The sequence below is a fragment of the Helianthus annuus genome, chromosome 3 (assembly GCF_002127325.2).
Source record: "Helianthus annuus cultivar XRQ/B chromosome 3, HanXRQr2.0-SUNRISE, whole genome shotgun sequence".
NCBI classification, from domain to species: domain Eukaryota; kingdom Viridiplantae; phylum Streptophyta; class Magnoliopsida; order Asterales; family Asteraceae; genus Helianthus; species Helianthus annuus.
Window position 1 is genome coordinate 92563581 of NC_035435.2, and position 23314 is coordinate 92586894.

The window sequence follows — 23314 nt, forward strand, 5'->3', positions numbered from 1 at the left end:
CTAAGAAGGCTAACTGATCTTAACCATCCATTTAGTTAATCAATGGCTAAGATTAAATGATGGAAATTGAAAGGAAGAAAAGAGACGCGTGAGTTTGTTTAGGGGTATTCTAGTCAATGCAAGACAATAGTTTCTCTCTCCTCCAATTCCCCCCCATTTTTTAAACGTTAATAACTCTTTCATACGACATTATTTTTTTTTATAAAAATTGCACCAAAAAACGAGCGTTTTTTAATCTTTAAAACGAGTATACTATTGCTATATTTTCAAAAAAAAAAAAAAAACCCAGTTGCGTAAAACGCAATAGAAAAACCCCCAGTTACGTAAAACGCAATAGTTTTGTCTGTGCTGTGAATAGTTTGTGCTGTGAAATGTCTGAACCAATGCAGTTTACGAATGCAGTTTCCAGAGGCAATTTACAGAAAATTAATTTTTCTGGTGCATTTTTATTACAGCAATTTAATCGAGCCAGGGACTCTGCCCCTTGGACCCCGCTACCAGGGGCGCTGCCCCCGGACCCTCGCCAAGATCGTAAAACGCAATGACTAAATCAAAAACCCATATCATAAAAATGAAATTAAAGAATTTCTTACATGGATCGAAGTAATTTCTTCAACAATTGACGAATTTTGAATGATTGAAACACTTATCAGCGCTCGAATCAAACGGATCGAGTGATTATCTTCAAAATCACCGGAAAAAACGAGATTTTGTATGAAATTAAACAGGGTTTTCTTCAAAAAAGCTGAAGAACACGTTGATCGGATGTTTGAATCATTGATTGGTGATTAAAATCGCACTATAATGTAGTGATTATTGAGATAGAAAGTGAAGAAATGGTTGAAGATGGTGGGTTTTGAAAATGGTGGGTTTTGAAGTTACTGGGTTTTGAAAAGGAAGAATAAAGGGTTGGATTGACTAAAATACCTTTTTTCTTTATTTTAAATGTTGCCACATGTCCTAATCCTATTGCTTCCTACACTTCCTAGCCAAAATAAACTTCCTATATGATCATTTCCATATACTTTCACTTCATGTATTTATACATCCATTTATGTATTCATACCTTAATTTTATGTATTTCTAAGCAAAAGTTTTAGCCCAGGTTTGAGTTTGGCTATTAACCGAAATTAAACAAACCAAACCAAAAAATGCCAATCTAACCGAATAAACCGAATTGATTAACCGAAAACCGGTTGACTAATAAAATAGACTAATCGATGACTTCAATTTTAGCGGAGGACCATGTCAGTGTTTATTTTTCTCGCCGCATCGCAGGGGCACCCTTTTAGTCTATATAAATATATTAGTAGGGGTGGGTTCAATGGGGAAACTCAAAATAGTAGGAACCGGGGAACCATACATTTAACATGTTAAATATATCATAAAAAATTCAATCTAACATGTAAAAATATTTCAGAGTTTTTGCATATAATTACATGTAAAGCCTTTATAATAAAAAATATAACATTTTCAATATTTTGTAAATTGTTGATTAATTGCTTACCTAACTAGACTTGTTTTACTTCTAACTTCTAAGTAATGTAATTTCAATCGGAGTTGGATACTCAACTTATATTCATTTTGAGTAAGCTCATGCTTGGTTAGCTTTTGTTTAGTTCTTTTTTTGGTTAAGATGATTTTGTATGTGTTTTTTAGAAGACTTGGATAATAACTCAACAACAAATGGTAGGATGGATGTACTTTTCATTCTTGAAACAGAAACACTGACTTTTAACAAGCTGTATTCAGTAGTGTACCTTTGTTTGTTATGTATCACGAAGTTGATAAAATTATATTATAAAATTATCGAGAAGCTAATAAAACTATACTATAAAATTATATATTTTCTCGACTTCTGGTATATTTGACCTTTTCAATGAAAATCGACAAAATGTACCCCCCCCCCATGTTTCGATATCTCGACAAGTCTTTTGGTACACACGTCTTTTCGTACTAAAGTAAAATTACTAAAATGACCTCATACTCACTTGCCTCATATAATAAGAAACCTAAAAACTTTTTAACGATCTCCACCATAATCTTTACATAAGCCTAAAAATTTTTAACGATCTCTGCCGTAATCTTTACATAAGCCTACATTTTTTTACCGAGAAAAAGAACTGCTTCAGATCAAGCAACCACCGTGCCTCAACACAAGTCACACACTGCATGTATGCTATCGACGACGTCGTCGTCAGTGTAAGATCATGGGACATCACGTAATTTCGTCACGCAGCCTGGAAAGAGCCGAGCTCAGGTGCAGATTGCATGGCATTCCGTTCATAAAGTTCTCGTACTCTCCCACCTCTGTCCTTTTCGCAACGTTAGGAAAACAAGCCTTAAATTCAACTATGTAAAAATTTGTAATCGAATTTTACCTACTTATTTTTAGGTACGTTTCGGTATAAATTCAAGTTTATTTACGTTTCGATGTAATTTTTTTTGAACGACTAATTTCTTTAATCCCATGTCGTCTGTGGGACTTGAAATCAAGACCTTCCCTTTTCCAACCTATGTGTTTTTAAGCTTTGCCTTTGCCAATCGACCACCACCCCATTGGTGTTTCGACGTAATTTTTGTTTTTGGTAATTAGTAGGCTCAGATATAATACGTCTTCGTGCTTATTTTCATGTACATTAGACGGTATGAAAGATTGCTTTCCGTACAGTATCCTAATCTGTTTTGCACGAGGTCAGACGAATCTTTATCCTTTCTAATATCTCAAGCAGTTGAACTCGAACACTATGGACCTTTTCAAGCCCCTCAAGCGCATATGATGTTTCTTACACCAGTCACCGAGACATTTGTTTTCTTCCCACTGTTGGTATAAGTTTAGTGACATTAAATGGTCCGATCCAGGCACCAAATGCTTTCGTCTGTCGGCATCACTTTCGCTTTTCTCTGCTTGGTCTTTAAGTCGGAAAAATACGGATGGGACCGAAAGCATCGAGACGATTGTAACAACTTCATCCAAACATTCTAACTCTTCTCCCACTAAAAGCATTTTGGCTAACGGTGGATCGAGTGGGAACTCCACCATCTTCAAACCAATATCGGTTACACTCCCTGTGTCACTACTCAATGCACCCAAAACCCATAACTGGTGCATCGAGTTCAGAACTTTATCTTGTGGTGGTGGGTCCATGAAATCGAAATCCAGTAAGTTTTCGACTTTAAGCGACTTCAGTAACAAAACGACGTTCCCGATATTAGTCCTTTGAATTTCGGGGACTGGTTGGGGAAGCATTTCGTTAATTTATTATTCGCTAATTTCAGTAAATGGATATGAGGAAAGAAGGACGAATTTAATGACCTGCAAAAGGAAGCATCGAGAGATGTTAAAAGGGGGCAGTACTTTATTAATGCCTCTGATATGACACCGCACCCCGTCTTTCAGAACTCTTTTCACCTGCAAATATTTATTCAAATATTATCATATAAGTGACGTCCGGTTTTTTAAGGGACATGGAAAAAATATATGCAAACTGTAATCATAATTGACTCGAAGAGACCTCTGATACATATTGAGTCCCTAGTGTAGGGCCAAGCTCGGGCTCCATTACAGCGTCTAATCCTGCCTTATCAAGAACAATATCAAATGACTTATCCGCAACCCGGAAAATGACAGCAGTTAGAGAAAAGAGGTTGATGTAAGTAACACAAAGTTCTCTGAAAATATTAAGACCAGTCGCCTTAGAGAGTGTCAGGTAGTTGAACAGCTATTGGTTTCTTGTTTAAATATTTCCAGCGATTTAAGATTCACGCAAGTTCTACATGTATCTAACAAATAACATGCATACAGGTTGTCACATATATATTACCAAGTAGTTTTTAAGCACATGTTCGTAATATATACTACGACGCACAATACACCATTCATACAATCATTAAGCATGTACGGGCACTAAAAGTAGCAAATTCGACACTTTACAAACTCATATGCATGCATAACTCAATTCACCGAAAAAAGGCTGTTTTGGGATGTCCGTTTACCGTACTTACGAGATTGCAAAAATTACGATCTTTTTATGTGACGTGCCCCTCGGAGGAGTTGGTCTTGTGTTAAAGTTTTAGAGTCTATGTCTTTACAAAAATTTATGAAAAAATCATTTACTAAGAAGCAATCAGATTCGTCACTTTCTTACTGCAGCTCACGGAAAAATTCGTTTAAAAATCCTCGATTATCCGATTGATGAAATTCCAGTTGGAGGTTCGCAGGACACCTAAGGCCATCTACAGTATAAATTTCATGGTCTAACTCTAAATATTCCCCAAGTTATTACTTAAAACATAACACGTAAAATCTGCAGAAAAATGCAGCTTTAATTGTTGAAACGTAATAATTCATTAAAATAGTAAACGACCTCTAAAAATTATGATTCCGGCGCCATTAGAAGCGTATTTAGAAATGCCACGTTTTAGACTCCAGAAAATCCAGTTTTCATTACTGAAGTTGGCTGTAATTGTTGAACAGATTCATGTTTTCAGTTTCTAGCACTCTAACGCGAGTTCTAGTGGTTCTTATATTGTGTCTAGCGATCATGCAACCTAACCTACTATTTATTTTAGACCATACCCGTTGTTAATAAGATCTATTGCACGACTTATTCATAATACGCTACACTATTAACAAGAACATGTGTGCATGCTTCGTATATAACTAATCAAATCCATTTAACTTGCACATAAGATCGTTATAATCGTGAACTCTACAAGATCTTTCCACCATCATCACGCATCAACCAAATCATCAACCATGCATAACATATATACATATAATTTATTTTTTTGAAATTAGAACATCTTATACATAATTATAACAAAGATCACATATCACCAACATACCCCACACAATCGACTACATGTCATCCATTATTGCCCAAGAACTTTATTAGTTTAGCAAATCCTAGTACTCAAACAGCACATACACCATTAAAATCATTGCCTCACCATGAACACAACCATAACAAGCATATATATATATATATATATATACACACGACACATAGATGCACAAAATACTCCACAAAAACTTAACATAACGATACCTAATAGCGAGTGAGATGTGGTCAAGTCTTGAACAGGGGTGGACCTACTGTGTACGGTGGGGTGCGGGCGCACCCCTTGAGAAAAAAATAATTAGTGCTATACGTACAAGAAAATCCTGAGCGCCCCCATAAAATTTTGTAGTCGCGCCCCTTAAATCTTCAAATCCGACCCCAAGCATTTAAGGAAAGAAAGGATAAAGCATACCGGATTTTTTTTTCCGATCAGCGGCAACTGTATGCATTATACGGTGATAATATGAAGAAGATAAAGATTTTCCTATTTATTTTATATTTTATTGTTAGGTGGCCTATTCTAGCTATAAGGCTAAAGACCTATTCTGACTTTCTTTAACAGAGTAACTTTATTAGGTATTTCAAAACTTTACACATTTGGATGTTTGTTTTAGGGGTCTTCTATTTCCACACCCCTATAATCTTATTTTCACACCCCTATTTATATACGGGCCGTATATACTTATACGGGCCATATAGAATGTTCATGCACAGAATTTAATGAGTTGAATGTTTTTTTTTTTGTTTTTATATGTATACGGGACGTATATTATATATGGGTCATATACATACTTGCATATTGTTTCGAAGGTTGGACAAGGGTTTTTAGTTTTGAAATCTGTATACGGGCCGTATAATGTTGTACGGCTCGTATAGCCCGTATAGAAAGTTTAATTTTTTGTTGAAATCAGGAAACCGTTTAATAAGTTTTGTAAATTTTAAAATAGTGTTGTATATATCAGATTATGTTACGAGTTTGTAGTTAAACGTATTTATTATGTTTAATAAGTTTCCTCTTTGTAAAATGATAAATATATATAGAAAAGTTAATTTTTTGTTGCAATCGGAAACCGTTTAATAAATTTTGAAAATTTTAAAATAGTGTTTTATATATCGCATTATGTTACGAGTTTGTAGTTAAACGTATTTATTATGTTTCATAGGTTTCCACTTTGTAAAACGATAAATATGTATAGAATAATTAATTTTTTTGTTGCAATTGGGAAACCGTTTAATAAGTTTTGTAAATTTTAAAATAGTATTGTATATATCGGATTATGTTACGAGTTTCTAGTTAAACGTATTTATAATGTTTAGTAAGTTTCCACTATGTAAAACAATAAATATGTGATATGATTATGATAAACTACGACAACAATTATTAAACAAACAGGTTAACATCTAAACATAAGATTAATATTTATAAAGTTTTACATCTAAAACAAAAAAAAAAGATAAACTTTTACAAAGTTTCAAACGTAAAATAACAAAAAAAAAATAATAATAATACAACAAGCAGCTACGACGGTGGTGGTGGTGGTGCTGCGCCAGCTCGTGGAGGTAGGGGCGCGGCAGAATGCATAGCCACAATCGCCTCGACCATCCACCGTACATCCTCTCTCACTGCAGCTAAATCCCCTCTGACTGCAGCTACATCCGACTCGACCTGAACGAGTCTCTCCTCCACCCCCGGTGGAGGCATCACACGCTGTCTCACGTTACGTCGAACGTACGGGCGATCACCCCGTAACTCCTCCGCAACTACCTTATCGCCAGTATGAGCGACCCCCTGATGTGGGTAAAATACACATATTTGTCCCGTATAAATTGTATAATTTTTGTATAAGTTTTATTTGTTTTTATTTGGCTTTAGTGTTATATTACATTAGTTGGTGTTTTGGCAGGTCTGATGCAAATGGAGCAAAAACGAGTGATATGGAAATAACCAGCTAGTTGGGCAGAGTGAGACGCCAGTGACCAAAGGAAATTCGCCACTATTTTCTAGGCCGCCATTGTGGTTGTTGGGGACGTAAAGCAATAAGAGATGAGAGATATCAAGTTTAATCAATTCTTAGGTGACAAACAAATCAACTTTGCACGTGCATCTTTTGGACTAATTTTATAGATGGGCATGAAAGGCTTTTTAGCCAAAAATATTGGACATGCATTTAACCATTGGGCCGTGAGAGGTTATATGTCCAACAAGTGAAGTGATTTATTTGGTGGGCCTTTTGAGAGGACGGTGACATTGATCAAGAAACGAAGAATTGGGAGGCGGCATTAATATATGAGAATAAAGGAGTTGTTGGAAGATCAGCCGCAATTTAGGGGAGATATACAGCCGCACATCAGATAGAAGGCCGCGCACGGACGCAAGATCAGACGATCAAGAGGCAAGGGACAAAATCTAAAGTTTGTTTTGCGGGAATCATCGGCATCAAGCGGGAAGCTTGGAGAGCAAGGGATTAACGGGTTTTGCTACTCAGTTTCTCTTATTTTCTAGTTTCTTTGTTTTCATTCGATGAATTCTTGTTCTAAACCTTGTTTGATTATTTCTGAGACCATGTTTCTTGGCTAAATTTATTGAACTATCTAGGTTAAGATGAATATTTAATAAAGTTTGGATTTCTTTTTGTTTATTATTGTGTGTATGGGTTTTTCTTAAAAAGTAAAGAACTTTGGAATCTTTAACTTAGTGCGTATGCGTATCTAGTTTTGATTATTAATTGTTTATTCGTTTCACATGAACCTTGGTGAATGTCTTTCATAGGATAGGTTTGTGTTGATTGTTCGAGTCTTTGCGGGTTCAGGTAGTCTTTGGGTGAATTGGCCAATAACCTTAGAAACGGTAAATAAAGCATATTTAGAACTTGATATTCTGCTAATCTTGTCGCTGAGAGGCTCGAGGTTATTAATAGGTCTCGGTTTGATATATAACTAGGATTAGGTTTTGAGAGAAATCGGTCTTAGTTCCCTAATCTTATTCGTGTCTATTAAACTAAATTAAAATCCATAGTTGCCTTAGACTTTCGCGCTGAGAGGTAGATTGTCGGATTAAGGCACTTTTAAAGAAGTTAGAGGACTGAGAGGAAGTCTAACCAACCGGTAGTCATAACAGCCCTGTAGAGTCTCACAGGTTTCTTCCTGAGAAGGGTCGGGAGGTCTTAGTAGGGATTTCTTAGGGTTTAGCACACAAAGATCCCGGTTCCATACCACTTTAGTTTCGAATAGAAATCCATTCCTAGTTAAATAGGATTCCAACCTAGGTAGTTATTCGTCATCTCTGGTCACAATCTTCGTCTAAGTCGCGTCTTAGTTAGTTTAGTTAATTAGTTTAAATTTAATTGCAATTTTAGGATTGTTAGAAAACCCCCCCAAAACAATAAAAACAAGTAATTCAGTTAGGTCAGTTAAGTTAGTCGAGTCTAGTCAACGTAATTAGAGAGTCTCGTGGGTTCGATACTCGGACTTACTTAGGCTATGCTGCATTGACCGGTACACTTGCCGGTTGTGTGGTCTAGGTTTAGAGAGTCTTAGTTATAAATTTAAAACTTAGAGAGTCTAGTTTAGTGTTTAATTTAGTTAGTTTAATTAGACCACTTTTAGCACATCACCCCCTCTCCGTCGCCTCCCTCTCCGTCGTCTCCATCTCCCTCGCCCTCGCCTCCCTCTCCATCGTCTCCCTCCTCATCACCACCCTCTCCACGGGGTCCCTCACCCACACCGTAAGCCCAAACCAGCTGCCCTCTCTCGACCTCGCGAGCCAAACCCATCGATAGGGCTGTGTCCCTCCCAACCCTGTCAAGCTGGCGTGTCAGGGTCATATCACTTGCCACCTGCGGGGACAGGAGGCGAAAGAAACCCTTCGCCAGACGGGTGACGAAGGCCCCACAGCTGATGTGGGAAGAGGGTCGCTTAAAAGCGTACTCGGCGAGATATGCGGCCAGTTGTACGCCAAGTTGGCCCTCCCGCCGGTAAGTAAGTCGTGCAAGAAGAATAGGTCATTTTGGGTGACCCATTCCCTGCTATCATGACAACCGGAGATCGTCACGGCGATACACCGATGTAGGTATCGGTGTAACGGGTCGTAAAGATCAGTCGCCCGTGCCTTCGAGGATCGCTGACTCGCTTTCGCGAACTCCCAGAACCCAATAGTGCGCCAATACGGCCACAACACGTCAGTGGATGTGCTGACTGGCGCATCAAAAAATGCGCGGGACCTTGAGTCCTCCTGTGAGTACAGACCTAAGGCAACAACGAACTGAGGAAGTGTCATCCTCTGAGTCTTGCCGCAAATAGTAAAAGCTACGGCCTCTGTCGTCAAAAAATGATGAAAACCCCCACCCCGGGTGTCCGTAAATGAAAAGGTAGATAAAAACTCTAAAGTAATATCCCTGTGGGCCCACTCTGCGGCGACATCAAATAAGCGGTCCCACGGGGAGTTAGCTGGCATGAGCTCCCGGACCCGACCGGTCGCTCCAATATCGGTCAAAAACTGAAAATCTATGGTCCGAGGCGCATCCAGCACCATCTCCCGTAATTTGCCCAAAACCCTATTGGCAACCGTACCTCGGGGGATATCTCTAAGAAACTGCCCCGTCTCAGTAAAATCGGGCACAACCTCCTCCTCCTGTCCACGTCCACGTCCCCGTCCGCGTCCACGTCCACGGCCCTGACCCTGACCCTGACCCTGACCTCGACTTCTACGGGCCGCACCAGCTGCTGATGACTCAGCCATATCGTCTGTAACAAATAACAATTACAACTTAGCAATCACTATACGATTATCGTTAACGTATTATACGAATACTGTTCTTGTATACGAACGTATTGTACATATCATATACGCTCGTACAATGTTTGAAAATTCAACAAGTATACGACCGTATATAAAATATATGTTCGTATAATGTTTGGATATTCAAACAGGTATACAACCGTATATAATTATACGATCGTATAATGTTTGAATATTCAAAAGTTATACGAGCGTATATAATGTATACGATCGTAAAACCTTTAATTATTCAAGTGTATACGGTCGTATAAAGTGTATACGGTTGTATAAAGTGTATACGGTTGTATAAAGTGTATACGGTCGTATAAAGTGTATACGATCGTATAATGTTTGAATATTCAAAAGTTATACGAGGTGCTACGTCTATATGGTCGGACCAAACTAATGATTCCAGAACTTGTTGATACTGAACTTCATTTATGTTTTTCCAAAATTCGTGGAACCGGTTGCACTCGTCATGAAGATGCTGCCGTATGAACGGCCACTCCCACTCTTTAAGCGATAAGCCGACCGCTATAGATCGAAACCCACAATTACCATCACCCTACACATTTTGTATGTGACTGAGGTGTGGATAGAAGCACGGTGGAATGTACTTTTTGAAGTGCAAGAACATATTAACTTGTCCGACAGGCAGCAAAGGTAAGTCTGGTGGCTCTTCCTTTGATTTTGCGACCTTGTTTTTCATTTTCGAATTCTTAGGGCCTTTCACAATCTCGCCGAAGAACATAGGTGTTTCAGTACAATAACTTTGTGACTCGACAAACGAGCTGTGCCTGGCAGGTTCGATCGTTGACTCTTGTGTGCCAAACCCATCTTGTGAATCACTATACTGGTCCTGCGTTGTAAAAAAGTTGTGTCTAGAAGGCTCCGTAAACGAATAATCCTTCCTTTGTTGCTGAGCTTTTAAAGTTGGATGACCCCGTGTGTTTTTTTGCACAACTGGTTGTTTAAGCTTCGTCTTATTGAGTTGTACCAACTCCTTCATCTTTTGAATCAAGGTTTTCTTGAGTTCTCTTGGCTGAGCACTTAAATGTTGTTTGAGAAGCGCAAATTCTCCGTCTAAGTCGAAAGAGTCAACCTTGCTCGGTTCCACTATGGAGTCCAAATTTAACTTTCTCCAAAAGGGCCTATCAACTCCAACGGGATCATTTCACCTAAGAAACATATCAACAAACAACATAAAACGTCAATAAGATTTTGCGTGATGAAAGGCTATGATTATAAAATGTGGTTGGTCGAATAATGTATTACCATTCGTTGTATACGGTTCCAACCGACACGCGCATGGCAACCCACAACTTGTATACAAACGGCACGCGCATGTACGGTTATATAACATTAATTTTTCTATTTCATTTACTTCGTCTGATATCAACTCTAGGCAGGCATGTGAAACCTTCTTTAGTAGGAGATTAAATATTGGTTTGTTATGATGACCCAATGTTCGGCTCCTGCTTGTTTCAATGCTGCCTTTGATTTCTGTCACCTGGTTTCTTATGAGCTTATCGATAAGTGGTACCACTTTCTCCAGGGTGTAATTAGAGTCGCCTAGGTACTGCTTCAAAAGGGCATGTTGACCCTCTGCCCTGTTCGTTGTACGTTGACCGAAGTTCAGATGTTGGTCGCTCCAGAACGAAACAAATCGGTCTCTATATGGTTGTAACCAGATTGAATCCAAATAGTTCATAATCTCTGTAATCAAAGTCAAGTGCAGTTAAGACAAGTCAAATAAATACGATTATTAAACAAAAATTATATAAAACTTACCGTCGGTTTTTTTGCGTGGCAAGTTTGATCGTATTCGCTCGTACCAGTAGTTGTAGTCATGATCGGTCGTTGAGTTAATTAGCTCGCCCCACTTGTAAAGAAACCTTTCCCATTTATCATCTGTTTTAAAGCTTTTCCTGCAATGTTTGAAGATGTTTTGCTGTATGTGCCACCTACACAATGAATGTCTAGCCCTGGGAAACACGGTTGCACATGCGTTCATTAGGGCGCGATCTCTATCCGTTACTATTACACGGGGTTTCATAACATTGTCTAATGAGTGTTTCAACCTCTGTAGAACCCATGTGAAGTTTTCCTGTTTCTCGTTGCTTACGAATGCATGAGCAATGCAAAACGACATCAACGTGGATGTAACGCCGATAATCTGGACTAGCGGCATTTTGTACCGATTCGTCTTGTAGGTGGCGTCTATAAGCAACACATGCGGGAAGGCGCGCCACAACAAGTTCGACTCCGGGTGGATGAAGAAAACATCCTCGACCCGTTCGCCGTTTTGAGATGTTCTATGGTAAAAAACAAACCCAACCTTCCCCAACCGGTCGAAAAGTATCTGCATTGGAGTCTCGCCGACTTGTTCCATTCGACCCAATTTGGCCCGAGCGTTGTATATGGTGTTTCTTGTTGAGACATTATGGGGGTTCTGTTCTTTAATGGCAGCAAGAATGTCTCGTGGTTTTATGTTCTGATGCGTCATTTGCTCCACCGTCATCTCTTCTGATGGAGTCAGCCTCATTAGGGACGTATGACCCTCTGGATACAGAAATAGTTCGTGGTTATGTTTAGCTTCATCAACCTTTAGATCCCAATAACCTAACCTCTTTTTGTATGCCCCGATCAGTTGGAACTTGCAACCGGTTTTCCTGGTCCCGCTGCGTCTGACCGTGGCTGTTGATTTGTACTCGCCGGCACAATCGCACGTAAGCCAGATTTTTAACGGCTGACCGCTACCCTGTTTATCGTAGATGGTGCGTTTGGTGACGAGGGCACAACCTTTGTCGGTTCACTTTATTCTATACGGGTCGTATAACCTTATACGACCCGTATAAACCATGTTAGAATAAGACGATACCATGTGGATTTATTAGGACCCTTGTTTTATTTTGTTTTAACATTTTTTTTTGAAGGTGTTAGATCACCGGGGTAAGTCGTTTGTCTAGAACCTACACATCTCCGGTTCGAATACCCCATGCATAGAGGCTTTTCAATCTCTCGCCCAAAGGCTTCGCATATTATTTTATGTGGCTAACACTTTATTTGATTTAGTGGCTTATTATTTTATAAGATTTATTCTATTAATTGCTAATTATTTTATAACATTTATTCTATTATTTTCTAAAATTTCAAATAACATAGGTAATAGTTTTTATTATGTAATTATGTGATCTTTAAAAGGGTATTTCAGTAAAATAAAACCAACCATATATATTAAATTAAAATTCCATTATATTCGTTAAATACTAGTAATAGTTGTAGTTATTATATTAAAAAAGACATGGTTAGGGTAGGCGGTATGGTTTGTTTGAGTTAGGGTGTTTGAGTTTTCTCTACCCAATGATATAAAGCCATGTCAACCCCCCCTTCACTCCCCATTTTCTACTCAAACACTAGGTATGGTTCAAACACCTACTCAATTAAAAAATAAAAAAAATTTGATTGGTTCTTCTCTCCTCTCTCTCTCCTCCATCACTCCTTCTCTACCTTCGGTGAATAGTCACCGATTTCTCTCCCTCTCTACTACTCAAACACCCTAACTCAAACATTAGGGGTGGTTCACCGATCGGTGAAACCATTCCCCGAGCTTGGTCCCCGCAACCATACCGCCCTCCCTTAGGATTGTCTTGCTACATGATGTTATGGTTAGATTTCAAAACTTAGAAACCCGGATAAAAACAACTTTAGGTTTCTTAGATTTCCATTTGTAATAATGTTTGGCATACTTTATTTATTATATAATATTTAATTTGATTATATTTTATTATATGACCCGACCTGAACCGGAAAAAATATATTCTATAGCGATAGACAACCAACCCTATAAATATCCGCACCCCATGAAAAAAATTTCTGGATCCGCCACTGGTCTTGAAGCGAATTAAGGAGGGAGTCTTGGCCCTTGTTGAGAAGAAACAAATGCACGATGTCGCCTGGTGGGTTTTTAGGAGGTTAGGGTTTGTTATGAGATGCACATGCCACACATGTATAATAATCATGCCATGGAGTGTGGCGGTTTGGAGGTGGGCTGATAATGGGTGGTGGGCTGGGTCTGTTGGTTCCAAAATGGGCTTGAGCCATTTGTGAGTTTGGGGCTGCCAAAACAACACGCAAGTAAAGGAGAGGAGAAAAAAGGTGGCAGCGATTTTCTTTGATTTGTATTATTATTTTTTTTAAACACTTAATACTATACTCACTAATAATAAGTTAATGTATTACATAACCAAAAATACTAAATTAATGTATTACATAATAGATCAAATACGGTATGGTGTGGTAAGCACAAAAAACGTAACGAAAGTAATCGAAAAGAATGAACGGTTTTTACCTCGGAACTATGGGTTGTCACACTTATGGTGCATAAGTGGAGCAAGACTAGTCATGAGAGTGACTGCGATTTTCCAAGGTTACCTTTGGTGATGGCCCGATTAGACGATTTTAAAGGGTATGAATCTATAATAACATCCTAGATTCCTTTACGTGCCATTGAAAATACAATGAGTTTTTTGATGTTTAAGAAACAACTATGTATGAAAATCTCAAGACATGAAGTTATATTTGCCACAAAGAAACATAAACCAAGGGATGACGTCTCGTTGGCTCAAACTTAGGGCGGAAATGTATCTTTAAGATTTGCACGTTTAAGTGCACTTTATTTTGTAACCTCATCTCATTTTGATTGGCTCTAGCATCTTGCTAGTGTATGAATAATATTTGTCGATAAAAAAACAAGCTAATGTATGGAAAAGCAAACAAAATAGTTTAGGGTGGTTGATGGTTGTGTTCAAGAATTTGTTTTCAGAAGAAAAAAAATGCATGTGAAAACTGTTATGATAATAATAATAAATTTTAAAATACATATATAAAACAGTGTCCATAGTGTTGCCGATGGGCTTTGGCATAGTGGTATTAGTTGTTATTCTCCACTAAATTAGTAGGGTGGGTTTGTGTCCCACAAAAAATAATTAGGTAGTGTTTAATTCATTCCAAGAGGTTTGATATTTTGGTAACTATTTCAAGAATTTCACACAAAACATACAAATCATTAATTCATTTCCGTAATTTCTTTTAAGCTCTAGAGATTACTACATATGTTTTCCTTTTCAATTATTTGGTCAAAAACAAATAATTTGTAGTAAAAAACATTTTTAACAAATAATTTGTAGTAAAAACCTTTTTGAAAAACAAATAATTTGTAGATATAAATTTTGACTTTGGCTAAACATTTTTTTGGTTATTAAGAAAAATTAACTATTGCACCTGATTTCCACTTTCAGTCAATGAGCCTTTCTTTTTGTAAGAATTTGTTTGAAAGTTTTGTTAAAGACCTAATGTGGGATTCTTTATGTAAGTGACATTAAATAAGTGACATTTGTTTTAAAACATATTGCAAGGGCGATGTGGGATACAGTCCAAACTCTTTCAAAAGGTATTACTAATGCTAGAGATGAGGTCGGTGTACCATACTGCATAGTACCAATACTGAAAGTTAGTTAAAACCAAAACCGAATATCGTACATTATATGTTAAGTCAGTATCAGTATGGTACGGTATTGTTAAAGTCCTGAACCACACCATATCATACCATATAGTACCGATACTGAAATTGAGCTGAATTCAAAACAGAATACTGTATATGTACGGTTAGTCCCGGTATTTGTACGTAATTTCTATCCCTAGTTGCTTCTAGTCTACACTTGCGAGTTGCGATCTTTATGAGCTGGTTACAAAAGCTCTTGAAACATGTCTAGAAAATCTCTCATCATAGTTTTCATGAATTATAGGTGTTTCTGAAATTTAACAGTTTAATTCCTTTTTTTATTAATTAAGAATTTATATTAGGTAGCTTCATGAAAATAAATTAAAAACAATTTGTTTTAACTCATAGCTTTTGTTTGACACATTTTTGTTTGACACATTTTTGCACCCTAATTTGGACTTACACAAACAACCTTGCACTCCAATTTGGTTATGTAGTATCTGTTAAGTTTTAGACAACATCATAGTTTATTTGGTTGCCTTTATTCCTATAATATGGGCAATGGAGATAAATATTAAGAACATTATATATTTTTAATAGATGTATGTGTAATCAATTCGATCCGGTTAATTCGATTACGCAATTTAGCGAAAATGAAACCGAACCACATCTTTTTATTAATCAATATGGCTTAATTGAATCATCGGTTGATTGTTCAGTTTGGTTAAGTCAGTTAATTCGGTTATAGTTAAATTGATGCGGTTACCTGCTCACCCTACATGATGAGATAGAATGGAGTTATCATGACAAAACACGTAAATGAGTTGCATAACAGCATATTAAAACCTAGTTAGGTTTGAGAGCATAAATGAGCTTGTCATTTATATAAATATAATTATTCTGTTTTTTATATGATATAACTACATGTTATATATTATATATTATTTTTCTATAAAAGTATGATAAAAGAACTCAATAACGCATGTTATTTTAAACATAATAATCTAAATATATACAATGTATGCGTATAAATCAAATGATTAATAAACATTTAGTGAGTCGAGCTCGAGCTTATGCGTGAAAAATTACTCATAAATCGAGCTCGAGTTTTAGATTATAGCTTGAAACGACCTGAGTGAAAGCTTGATGTCACTAGAGTAAGAAATAAACCTAGACACTTCAATACAATTAACTAGATGTGGTATTCAAAATTGTTTAGTCACATTCTCCCGAACACCAAAACATGCATGACCTTGTGCATCGCTATTGTCCACGACAACATCCCGAAACAAAGTCCTTACTTTGTTAAAGTTGGACGCTCGATCATTCTAGTGTGCATTAACCATTTTTCACCCAGGCAAGTTTCTTGTACCTATTCACCAGTGAAAATTCTCTTCTTCCACAACCACTTCCATTTCCCGTCACTGACAACCATTACTCAAATTGAAACTAGAGCGAAACTTACAATGTATTCTCACAACTTACAAAACCATCGTTCACTAGCATGACTCCTCATGAGTACCCAATTTTGATCGTCTCCATCTCCCCCACAAGTACCCACTTTTGATCGTTTTCATCTTCCCTACTTACCCGCCAATAAAGAACTTTTACAATAGTAACTGTAACCCGTCAACTACCCGAATTATTCAACCCGCTCTGATTTCACTTATCAAATCTCTTCTACTAAGCTCTCAAGCCAAACCATCGTATCATCCAAGAGCCAACCATTTTGTCCCGCTTTAATATTCAAAAAAGTAAAAAATAAAATTATCATTACTTTTTACTTAAATTTCTCCATATCTTTCAAGTAAAAGATTAAAATTATCATAACTTTTTACTTAAATTTATCCATGTCTTTCTCTAATTATTCACACACGTCTTTGAAAACAATTTGACCATCCATTTGACCATTTCTTAAATAAATATAGGTCAAACAACATTTGACCCAGCCCTCAACCCTCGCCGGAGAAGATGGCCGGAGCTCCGTTCAACTCGCTTCCACTCTACACCGCCGCCACCACCACTGCCAACCCACCACCCCCAACACCACCCGAACCCCCCACCACCACCCTTAACCCCACCCCCACCATCCCCACGCCCCACCAACCCCAACCCCAACACCCACCACCACTCACACCCACCACCACCACCACTGCCGCCACCTGCTTCCGCCTGTTATGCCACTCCTCCCGCATTGGCGGCGTCATCGGTAAATCCGGTTCTGTTATCAAACACCTGCAAAACGCCACTTCAGCCAAGATACGTATCGATCACGCGCCGCAGGGATCGGAGTATCGTATCATAAACGTCATGGCGGATTCTTTAATAACCAAAACGATGTCGTTTGATGAAGAATGTGATGAGGAAACTTATAGTAATAATAATGAGTATACTGAGGTTTCGGATGCACAAGAGGCGTTGGTTAGGGTTTTTGAGAGGATTTTAAGTGTTGCTGCTGAAAGTGATGGGTGCTATAATGCGCCTGGGGGTGTAGTGTCTTGTAAGTTGTTGATGAATAAGATGGTTGTTGGGTGTGTGATTGGGAAAGGTGGGAAAGTTGTGGAGAAGATTAAGAGGGATACTGGGTGTAATATTAGGGTTTTAAGTCAAGAAAGATTGCCCGGTTGCGCGAAATCCGTCGATGAAATGATTGAGGTTAGTATGATTGTGTGTTAGTATGTTGAAATTGTTTTCATCTGTTTGAGTTTTATGTTTCTGGGTGTTGTTTCTTGTTGCGTACCAAGTGTTTGATGAAATGTTGCAATGAGTAGGTTTGAATTTAATGGTAATGTTTTTGATCGGTTTGATCGCGATTTTAACTGTTTTTTTATTGCATTCCAAGTGTTTGATTAAATGTCACAACCAGTAGGGAGGGTCAGTTTGATCATGTTTTCAACTTTCGTTTTTCATTGCACACAAAGTGTTTGATAAAATGTCGCAACCAGTAGATTTGAATTCAATGCCAATGTTTCTGGTCAATTTGATCATGTTTTTACTTTTTAGCTGCTGTTTAATTATTGCATACCAAATGTTTGATAAAATTTCACAACCAGTGGGTTTGATGTTGCATGTTGTTTTTTTGTTGTAGATTGAGGGTCGTGTTGTAGCGGTTAAAAGGGCGCTTATTGCCGTTGCTCGTCGGGTTCAAGATTGTCCTCCTCCAGACAAAGCAAGGGTGGCTTTTGGTAAACCCGACAACAGGTTGCAAAATGGGCACATGGATCGTTACCCTCAAGCGAGGCCGCACAATGGGTTCAACCCCATGTTGCCAAACAGGCATGTGGATCATTTTTCTTCAGCAAGACCTCAAAACGGGTTCAATCCATTATTGCCAAACAGGCACATGGATCATTTCCCTCTAGTCCAAGAACCCGCACCAACCATCTCTGGTAATTACGCTTCGGGAGGTCGGGGTTTTGGACAATTAGGCGGTGAAACGTCTTCAACTAGAAGTTTTCAGAATCAGCAAATAATAGCTTTTAGAATGCTTTGTTCCGGTGATCTTGTAGCCGGTGTGATAGGCAATGGAGGGACAATCGTTCGTGCATTTGAAAATCAAACAGGTGCTTCTATAAGCATCGCGTATCCGGTACCTGGTGTTGATGATAGGCTAATCACTATAACCGCGAACGAGGTTCGTTAGTCGGAATCCATTATCGCGTATAAATAATTTTTTTTTTTAATTTTTATAATGATATATTAAATTGTTATGTTGTAGAGCCCAGAGTCACAGAACTCAGCTGCACAAAACGCTGTGATTCTTGTTTTCGGTAGGTGTGTGGAGATGGTGTATGCAAAGGGGCCAGACTCACCATCATCAGGAACATCTGTTTGTGCTAAACTTGTGATTCCGAATTACCAAACGGGTTGTCTGTTGGGCAAAGGTGGTTCCGTAATGGAGGATATGAGGAAAGTTACGGGTGCTTTTATAAGGATCGTTAGTGGCAACAACTTCCCGGGATGTGCTTCAGAGACTGACGAAGTAGTTTTGGTGAGATATTTGTGTTTCTGGTCTGACGGGTCGGGCCGGTTAACTAGTCAAATGGGTATTTTTGTACGGGTCAGCTTCGTATAAACCCCTCAAAAGACTTGCATAATGTCAAACTTACCAAACAAATAAAATTATTTTCTAGTATAGCGCTCAAAATAGTTAAAATTTCATATTCACCCGTTTCACTAAATATGATTTATAATATGACCATTATACCCTTTGTTTCCTGTTACACTCCAAATACTCGTATCCTAATGCAAGTTTTCATAGAAGGGTATAAATGTAATAAATTTGAAAATGGGTATATTTGATATTGTAATTTTTTGAAGGAGATATATGATGAAATTATCGCATTTCTTAGTAGGTCAAAGCAGGTCAACCAAATTTTGTCCAAATTATTGATAAATAATTAGTGTCAAATAGTTTTACAAAAGTTATATCTTATGAATAATAATCTAATTTTTTATATAATGTGATTTAGGAGGTTTTTGCATTAAAAGTACACTTTGATATCTTTCAACCTGTTTGGCCCATTTGACCCGTTACAGATGAAACATAACCAAATGGGTTGAAAATGGTAAGGTGTCTTTCAGCTCGTTCCACCTGTTAGGCGACTTTCAATGGGTTGAAATTAACACTTGTTCAACCTATTTGACCCGACCCGAATTGACCCGTTGATACGTAAATGGGTTGAAATTAACACTTGTATATTCAACTATCTCGGAATTTTCCAACTTTAAGTTAAATAAAATAATTGAACTTTTCATTGGTTAGATGAAAGGAGAGTTTGTAAACGTACGGGATGCTTTGTATAGTGTCACTACCAGGCTGCGAAACCACCTCTTCACTAGCCGCAATAAAACTCACAGGCGAACAATCGGTCAACCCACTTTCGAATCGCATTCTTCCTTAACGCAAAGTATGGATAACCTCAGACTGTCCAATAATGTAGATCATTCTTCATCATCTGGGCCATGGCAATCTCAGGTAATTTTTTTTTTTTTTTTTTGTAGTTTATTTTATTTTTATTGTTTCTTATATATCATGTATCCCTCTGTATTATTTGCAGGCAGGAGCTAGAAATACGATGAACGGACACGATGTTGATAGAGGATCGACTTCTGGTAAAGGTGGCAGTGGCATTGAACTTGGCAGGTTTGTCCACCTGGATATTATTTTTTGAAATTATCTCTATATAAATTATAAGAAGATGAATAGTGTTCTTTTGTCCTTTAGTTTATTTCGTCATTTAGTGTAAATTTTTTCATTTGTAACCCATGTAGTTTTATTATTGTATTTTTTTTCTTTTACTTCAACCAAATTACTTTTCTACCCCTAAATAGTTTTTTTAACGAACACGTTAATACCGGTTTTAGAAATATTTTTTAACTTTTCTTTTTCTTTGTTTTAACGAGTGTGGCGAAGGTTTTTTTTTTTAACGAACACGCCGATATTCTTTTGAACATATTTTTTGACTTTTCTTTTTTTTTTGCTATAAAGAGCGTACCGAAACCGACTGAGTTTCTATCGTTTACCTTTGTTATTTACTATATATTGTTTTACCTTTTTTTTTATTATTTGGATGTCTAGAGCTGAGTTACGACGCAAATAACATAACACATTTAGATATCATTTTATTTAGTTTTACAAATTTATTTATCTGTTGTCATGGTGTGCTATACGTTCTAAATTCTAACCGCGTCCCTACGCAACACGCGGGTAACTACGACCCTAGTTATTTTTATTATAGTTTAGGGAAAATCATGAAATTACTAATTAGCCCTGTTGACCAACTAACTTGTCAAGATGGCCATTTTGCGTTGCCCAGCGCATAAGGACGTCACGTGTCATTGCAAAATTGGTATTAAGAAAAAAAATTTTCATTTTGTTGTCGAGAAGGCTAATTTTGTGAATTTCGTTATGTTGTATATCCGTGTCATGTCATAACTTATCATAAAAAAACACTTTGCAGAGGTGGTAGATCTGCTATCATCACAAATACAACTGTTGAAATTATGGTTCCTGAGAATGACATCGGGTGCGTTTATGGGGAGAATGGAAGCAATCTGACTCGTTTAATACAGGTACCTAATTTCGTTTTTGTTTACCCGAGTTATTAATCTCCTTTACACAAACAAAGTTATGTATTATCAGGGGCTTGAGGCAGTGCCTCATGTATTTTCGGTCAAAATTGGTCAAATTTAGGGTGCCTCGTGTACTTCTGGGTCAAAATTGGTCAAATTTAGAACCTTAGCGCCTCGGATCGCCTCTCTTTTTATTTTAAACCTTTAAGCAACATTTTTGTGGAAGTACAAACACATTTTGTTATATTAGCTTAAAAGATGGGGTAAATAGGCTTTGTTTTACCTACGGGTGTTCACTGTTTGGGAAACCGCCCAAATCAGTCATCGGTTCAGTTTCACAGTCAGTTTTTTTCCAAACTTTCGGTCAGTTGGTTTCAAAATTTTCAAACTTTAATGAACGGGTTGGTTTGCGGTTTATGTCGAAAACCGACCGTATAAAGTATAAAGCCAGACCGAACCGTAAGATTTAATTATATTCTAATTTTTTAAATATTTCATATAAGATATATCTAGTTTTTTATGTTAAGACTTGATTAAATCGGCTTGGGTTTTTTATTTTTATGGGTTCGGTTTCAATTTTCAACGATAAAAAAGCGTTACTAATGGTTTGGCTCACAGTTTTACGTAAAAACCTTCGAAACCGAACCGTGAATACCCCACCCCTACTTTTACGCTTAGATGTTGGTTTGAAACTAATAAGACTGTTTTATTGCTTAAAAAGTCCAAAATACCCTTCAACTTTGACCTTTTTGGTGTATGATTCCAGATTTCTGGTGCAAAAGTTGTGGTTCATGAACCCGGTTCAAGAAATGGCGACTATGTAATTGTCATCTCAGGTACCCCTGATCAAACACAGTCAGCTCAGAGCCTCCTTCAAGCATTCATGCTTGCAGACCAACATTGACATGAAGGGCAAGATTGTAATTACGAGCTTGAATTCATTAATGCTTTTAAATACTTGATGAGTTTTGAGCCTCCTTTTGATGCTAAGAATGTATAGCATTAATCATCTTGAACCAAAAAAATGATTGGTGGTTGGTTATGTGATCCTTCTCGTGAAGGTGATATTGATGATTGGTTTATTTTCTCTACATTTTTTTTATTTAGGATGAAAAAAATATTTATTTATTTATTTTTATATATTTCTTAATCTATATTCATATCAATTTAATGGTTGTTACAAATGTTGGTAAATTTTCATTATTGTCATTGTCAATTGTCAATTTATATATAATTTATATATAATAAAATCTAAACTGAATGAACACTAGTTTAGCTTTTATTATATATAAATTTTATTATTATGAAATTCAACTATTAGTACTCTCTAGATGGGTACTTGGTCATCATGGTGTGAACCAATAGGACTGCGGCAGGTGAACCAATAGGGTTTGGTTACTGTTATTAGATTGAATAGAATTCTTCCTGTTTTATAATTAAATGTTAAAAATGTGGTCTCGTTGGTTCTTGGTTCTTGATTATTTAGTGATCATCATTTGAGTTCACTCGTATATATGAGTTCAATTCGTGAATTGCATAACTCACTTGAATTCTCTCTCCCATCTCAAATCTATTTCTACAAACATATACATGTGTATATAAAATATAGAGTAAGTATATGCACATGTAAATGTAAAAAACAAAAATCATAAACACAACATATTTTCAAACAAACATATTATATATTATATATTAACTAGAATTAAGCACCCCCGTGTTGTGGCGGGGGCCTAAAACTATGCCAAATAACATCAATGCCACACCGCTGGTAGCGGCCACCAACACTGAAGTTGCGGCGTATTAATGCGGAAATATAATAACGAAACATATAACATGAAAAAAATAACTATGTCGATTTAGGACAAACGCGTTGCGACGAACTTGTTACATGGAAAAAAAATAGACACAAAAACGTTGAACCACACACGCACGTTGCGCCGTGTTAACTCGCAAAATAACGTAGAAAAGAATAACTAAGTCAATGTAGGATCCGCCCGTTGTAGCGAACTTGCCAAAGGGGGAAAGTAGACACATTGCGACATACCTTTCAAATGTGAACGAAAAACGTTGAACCACACACACACGTTGGGACGTATTAGCTCGTAAAATTTAGAA

At 37.3% G+C, this 23314-nt stretch overlaps 3 protein-coding genes across 3 annotated transcripts; 1 reads left to right on the top strand and 2 right to left on the bottom strand.

Moving 5' to 3' along the window:
* Positions 1-2716: 2716 nt before the first annotated feature.
* Positions 2717-8617, bottom strand: LOC110931928 (probable pre-mRNA-splicing factor ATP-dependent RNA helicase DEAH5). The gene is made up of 5 exons (XM_022175297.1): positions 8459-8617; positions 6368-6633; positions 3516-3672; positions 3317-3412; positions 2717-3184 (listed from the first exon to the last, which is right to left on the bottom strand). Exons 1-5 carry the CDS (start codon positions 8615-8617, stop codon positions 2717-2719), a joined length of 1146 nt encoding a protein of 381 aa, XP_022030989.1.
* Positions 8618-10189: 1572 nt separating this feature from the next.
* Positions 10190-12691, bottom strand: LOC110927929 (protein FAR-RED IMPAIRED RESPONSE 1-like). Its single transcript, XM_022171243.2, has 3 exons — positions 11413-12691; positions 10897-11337; positions 10190-10799 (listed from the first exon to the last, which is right to left on the bottom strand). The coding sequence occupies exons 1-3, from the start codon at positions 12164-12166 to the stop codon at positions 10753-10755; spliced, it is 1242 nt and encodes a 413-aa protein (XP_022026935.1). The 5' UTR covers positions 12167-12691; the 3' UTR covers positions 10190-10752.
* A 4360-nt stretch (positions 12692-17051) lies between these two features.
* LOC110931929 (KH domain-containing protein HEN4) lies at positions 17052-22331 on the top strand. Its single transcript, XM_022175299.2, has 7 exons — positions 17052-17779; positions 18213-18758; positions 18843-19115; positions 19890-20102; positions 20185-20270; positions 21088-21199; positions 21966-22331. Exons 1-7 carry the CDS (start codon positions 17096-17098, stop codon positions 22101-22103), a joined length of 2052 nt encoding a protein of 683 aa, XP_022030991.1. The 5' UTR covers positions 17052-17095; the 3' UTR covers positions 22104-22331.
* Positions 22332-23314: the final 983 nt, after the last annotated feature.

Coding starts and splice junctions, on each gene's coding strand:
- LOC110931929 (XM_022175299.2), top strand. CDS start 17,096: ATGGCCGGAGCTCCGTTCAACTCGCTTCCACTCTACACCGCCGCCACC. Junction 20,271..21,087: donor AGTGGCATTGAACTTGGCAG/GTTTGTCCACCT, acceptor AACACTTTGCAG/AGGTGGTAGATCTGCTATCA. Junction 21,200..21,965: donor ATCTGACTCGTTTAATACAG/GTACCTAATTTC, acceptor GTATGATTCCAG/ATTTCTGGTGCAAAAGTTGT.
- LOC110931928 (XM_022175297.1), bottom strand. CDS start 8,617: ATGGGTTTGGCTCGCGAGGTCGAGAGAGGGCAGCTGGTTTGGGCTTAC. Junction 3,673..6,367: donor GCACCACCACCACCACCGTC/GTAGCTGCTTGT, acceptor TAATATTTTCAG/AGAACTTTGTGTTACTTACA. Junction 3,185..3,316: donor CTCGATGCTTCCTTTTGCAG/GTCATTAAATTC, acceptor TTGTTACTGAAG/TCGCTTAAAGTCGAAAACTT.
- LOC110927929 (XM_022171243.2), bottom strand. CDS start 12,166: ATGAGGCTGACTCCATCAGAAGAGATGACGGTGGAGCAAATGACGCAT. Junction 11,338..11,412: donor GCCACGCAAAAAAACCGACG/GTAAGTTTTATA, acceptor CTTTGATTACAG/AGATTATGAACTATTTGGAT. Junction 10,800..10,896: donor GGAACCGTATACAACGAATG/GTAATACATTAT, acceptor TATGTTTCTTAG/GTGAAATGATCCCGTTGGAG.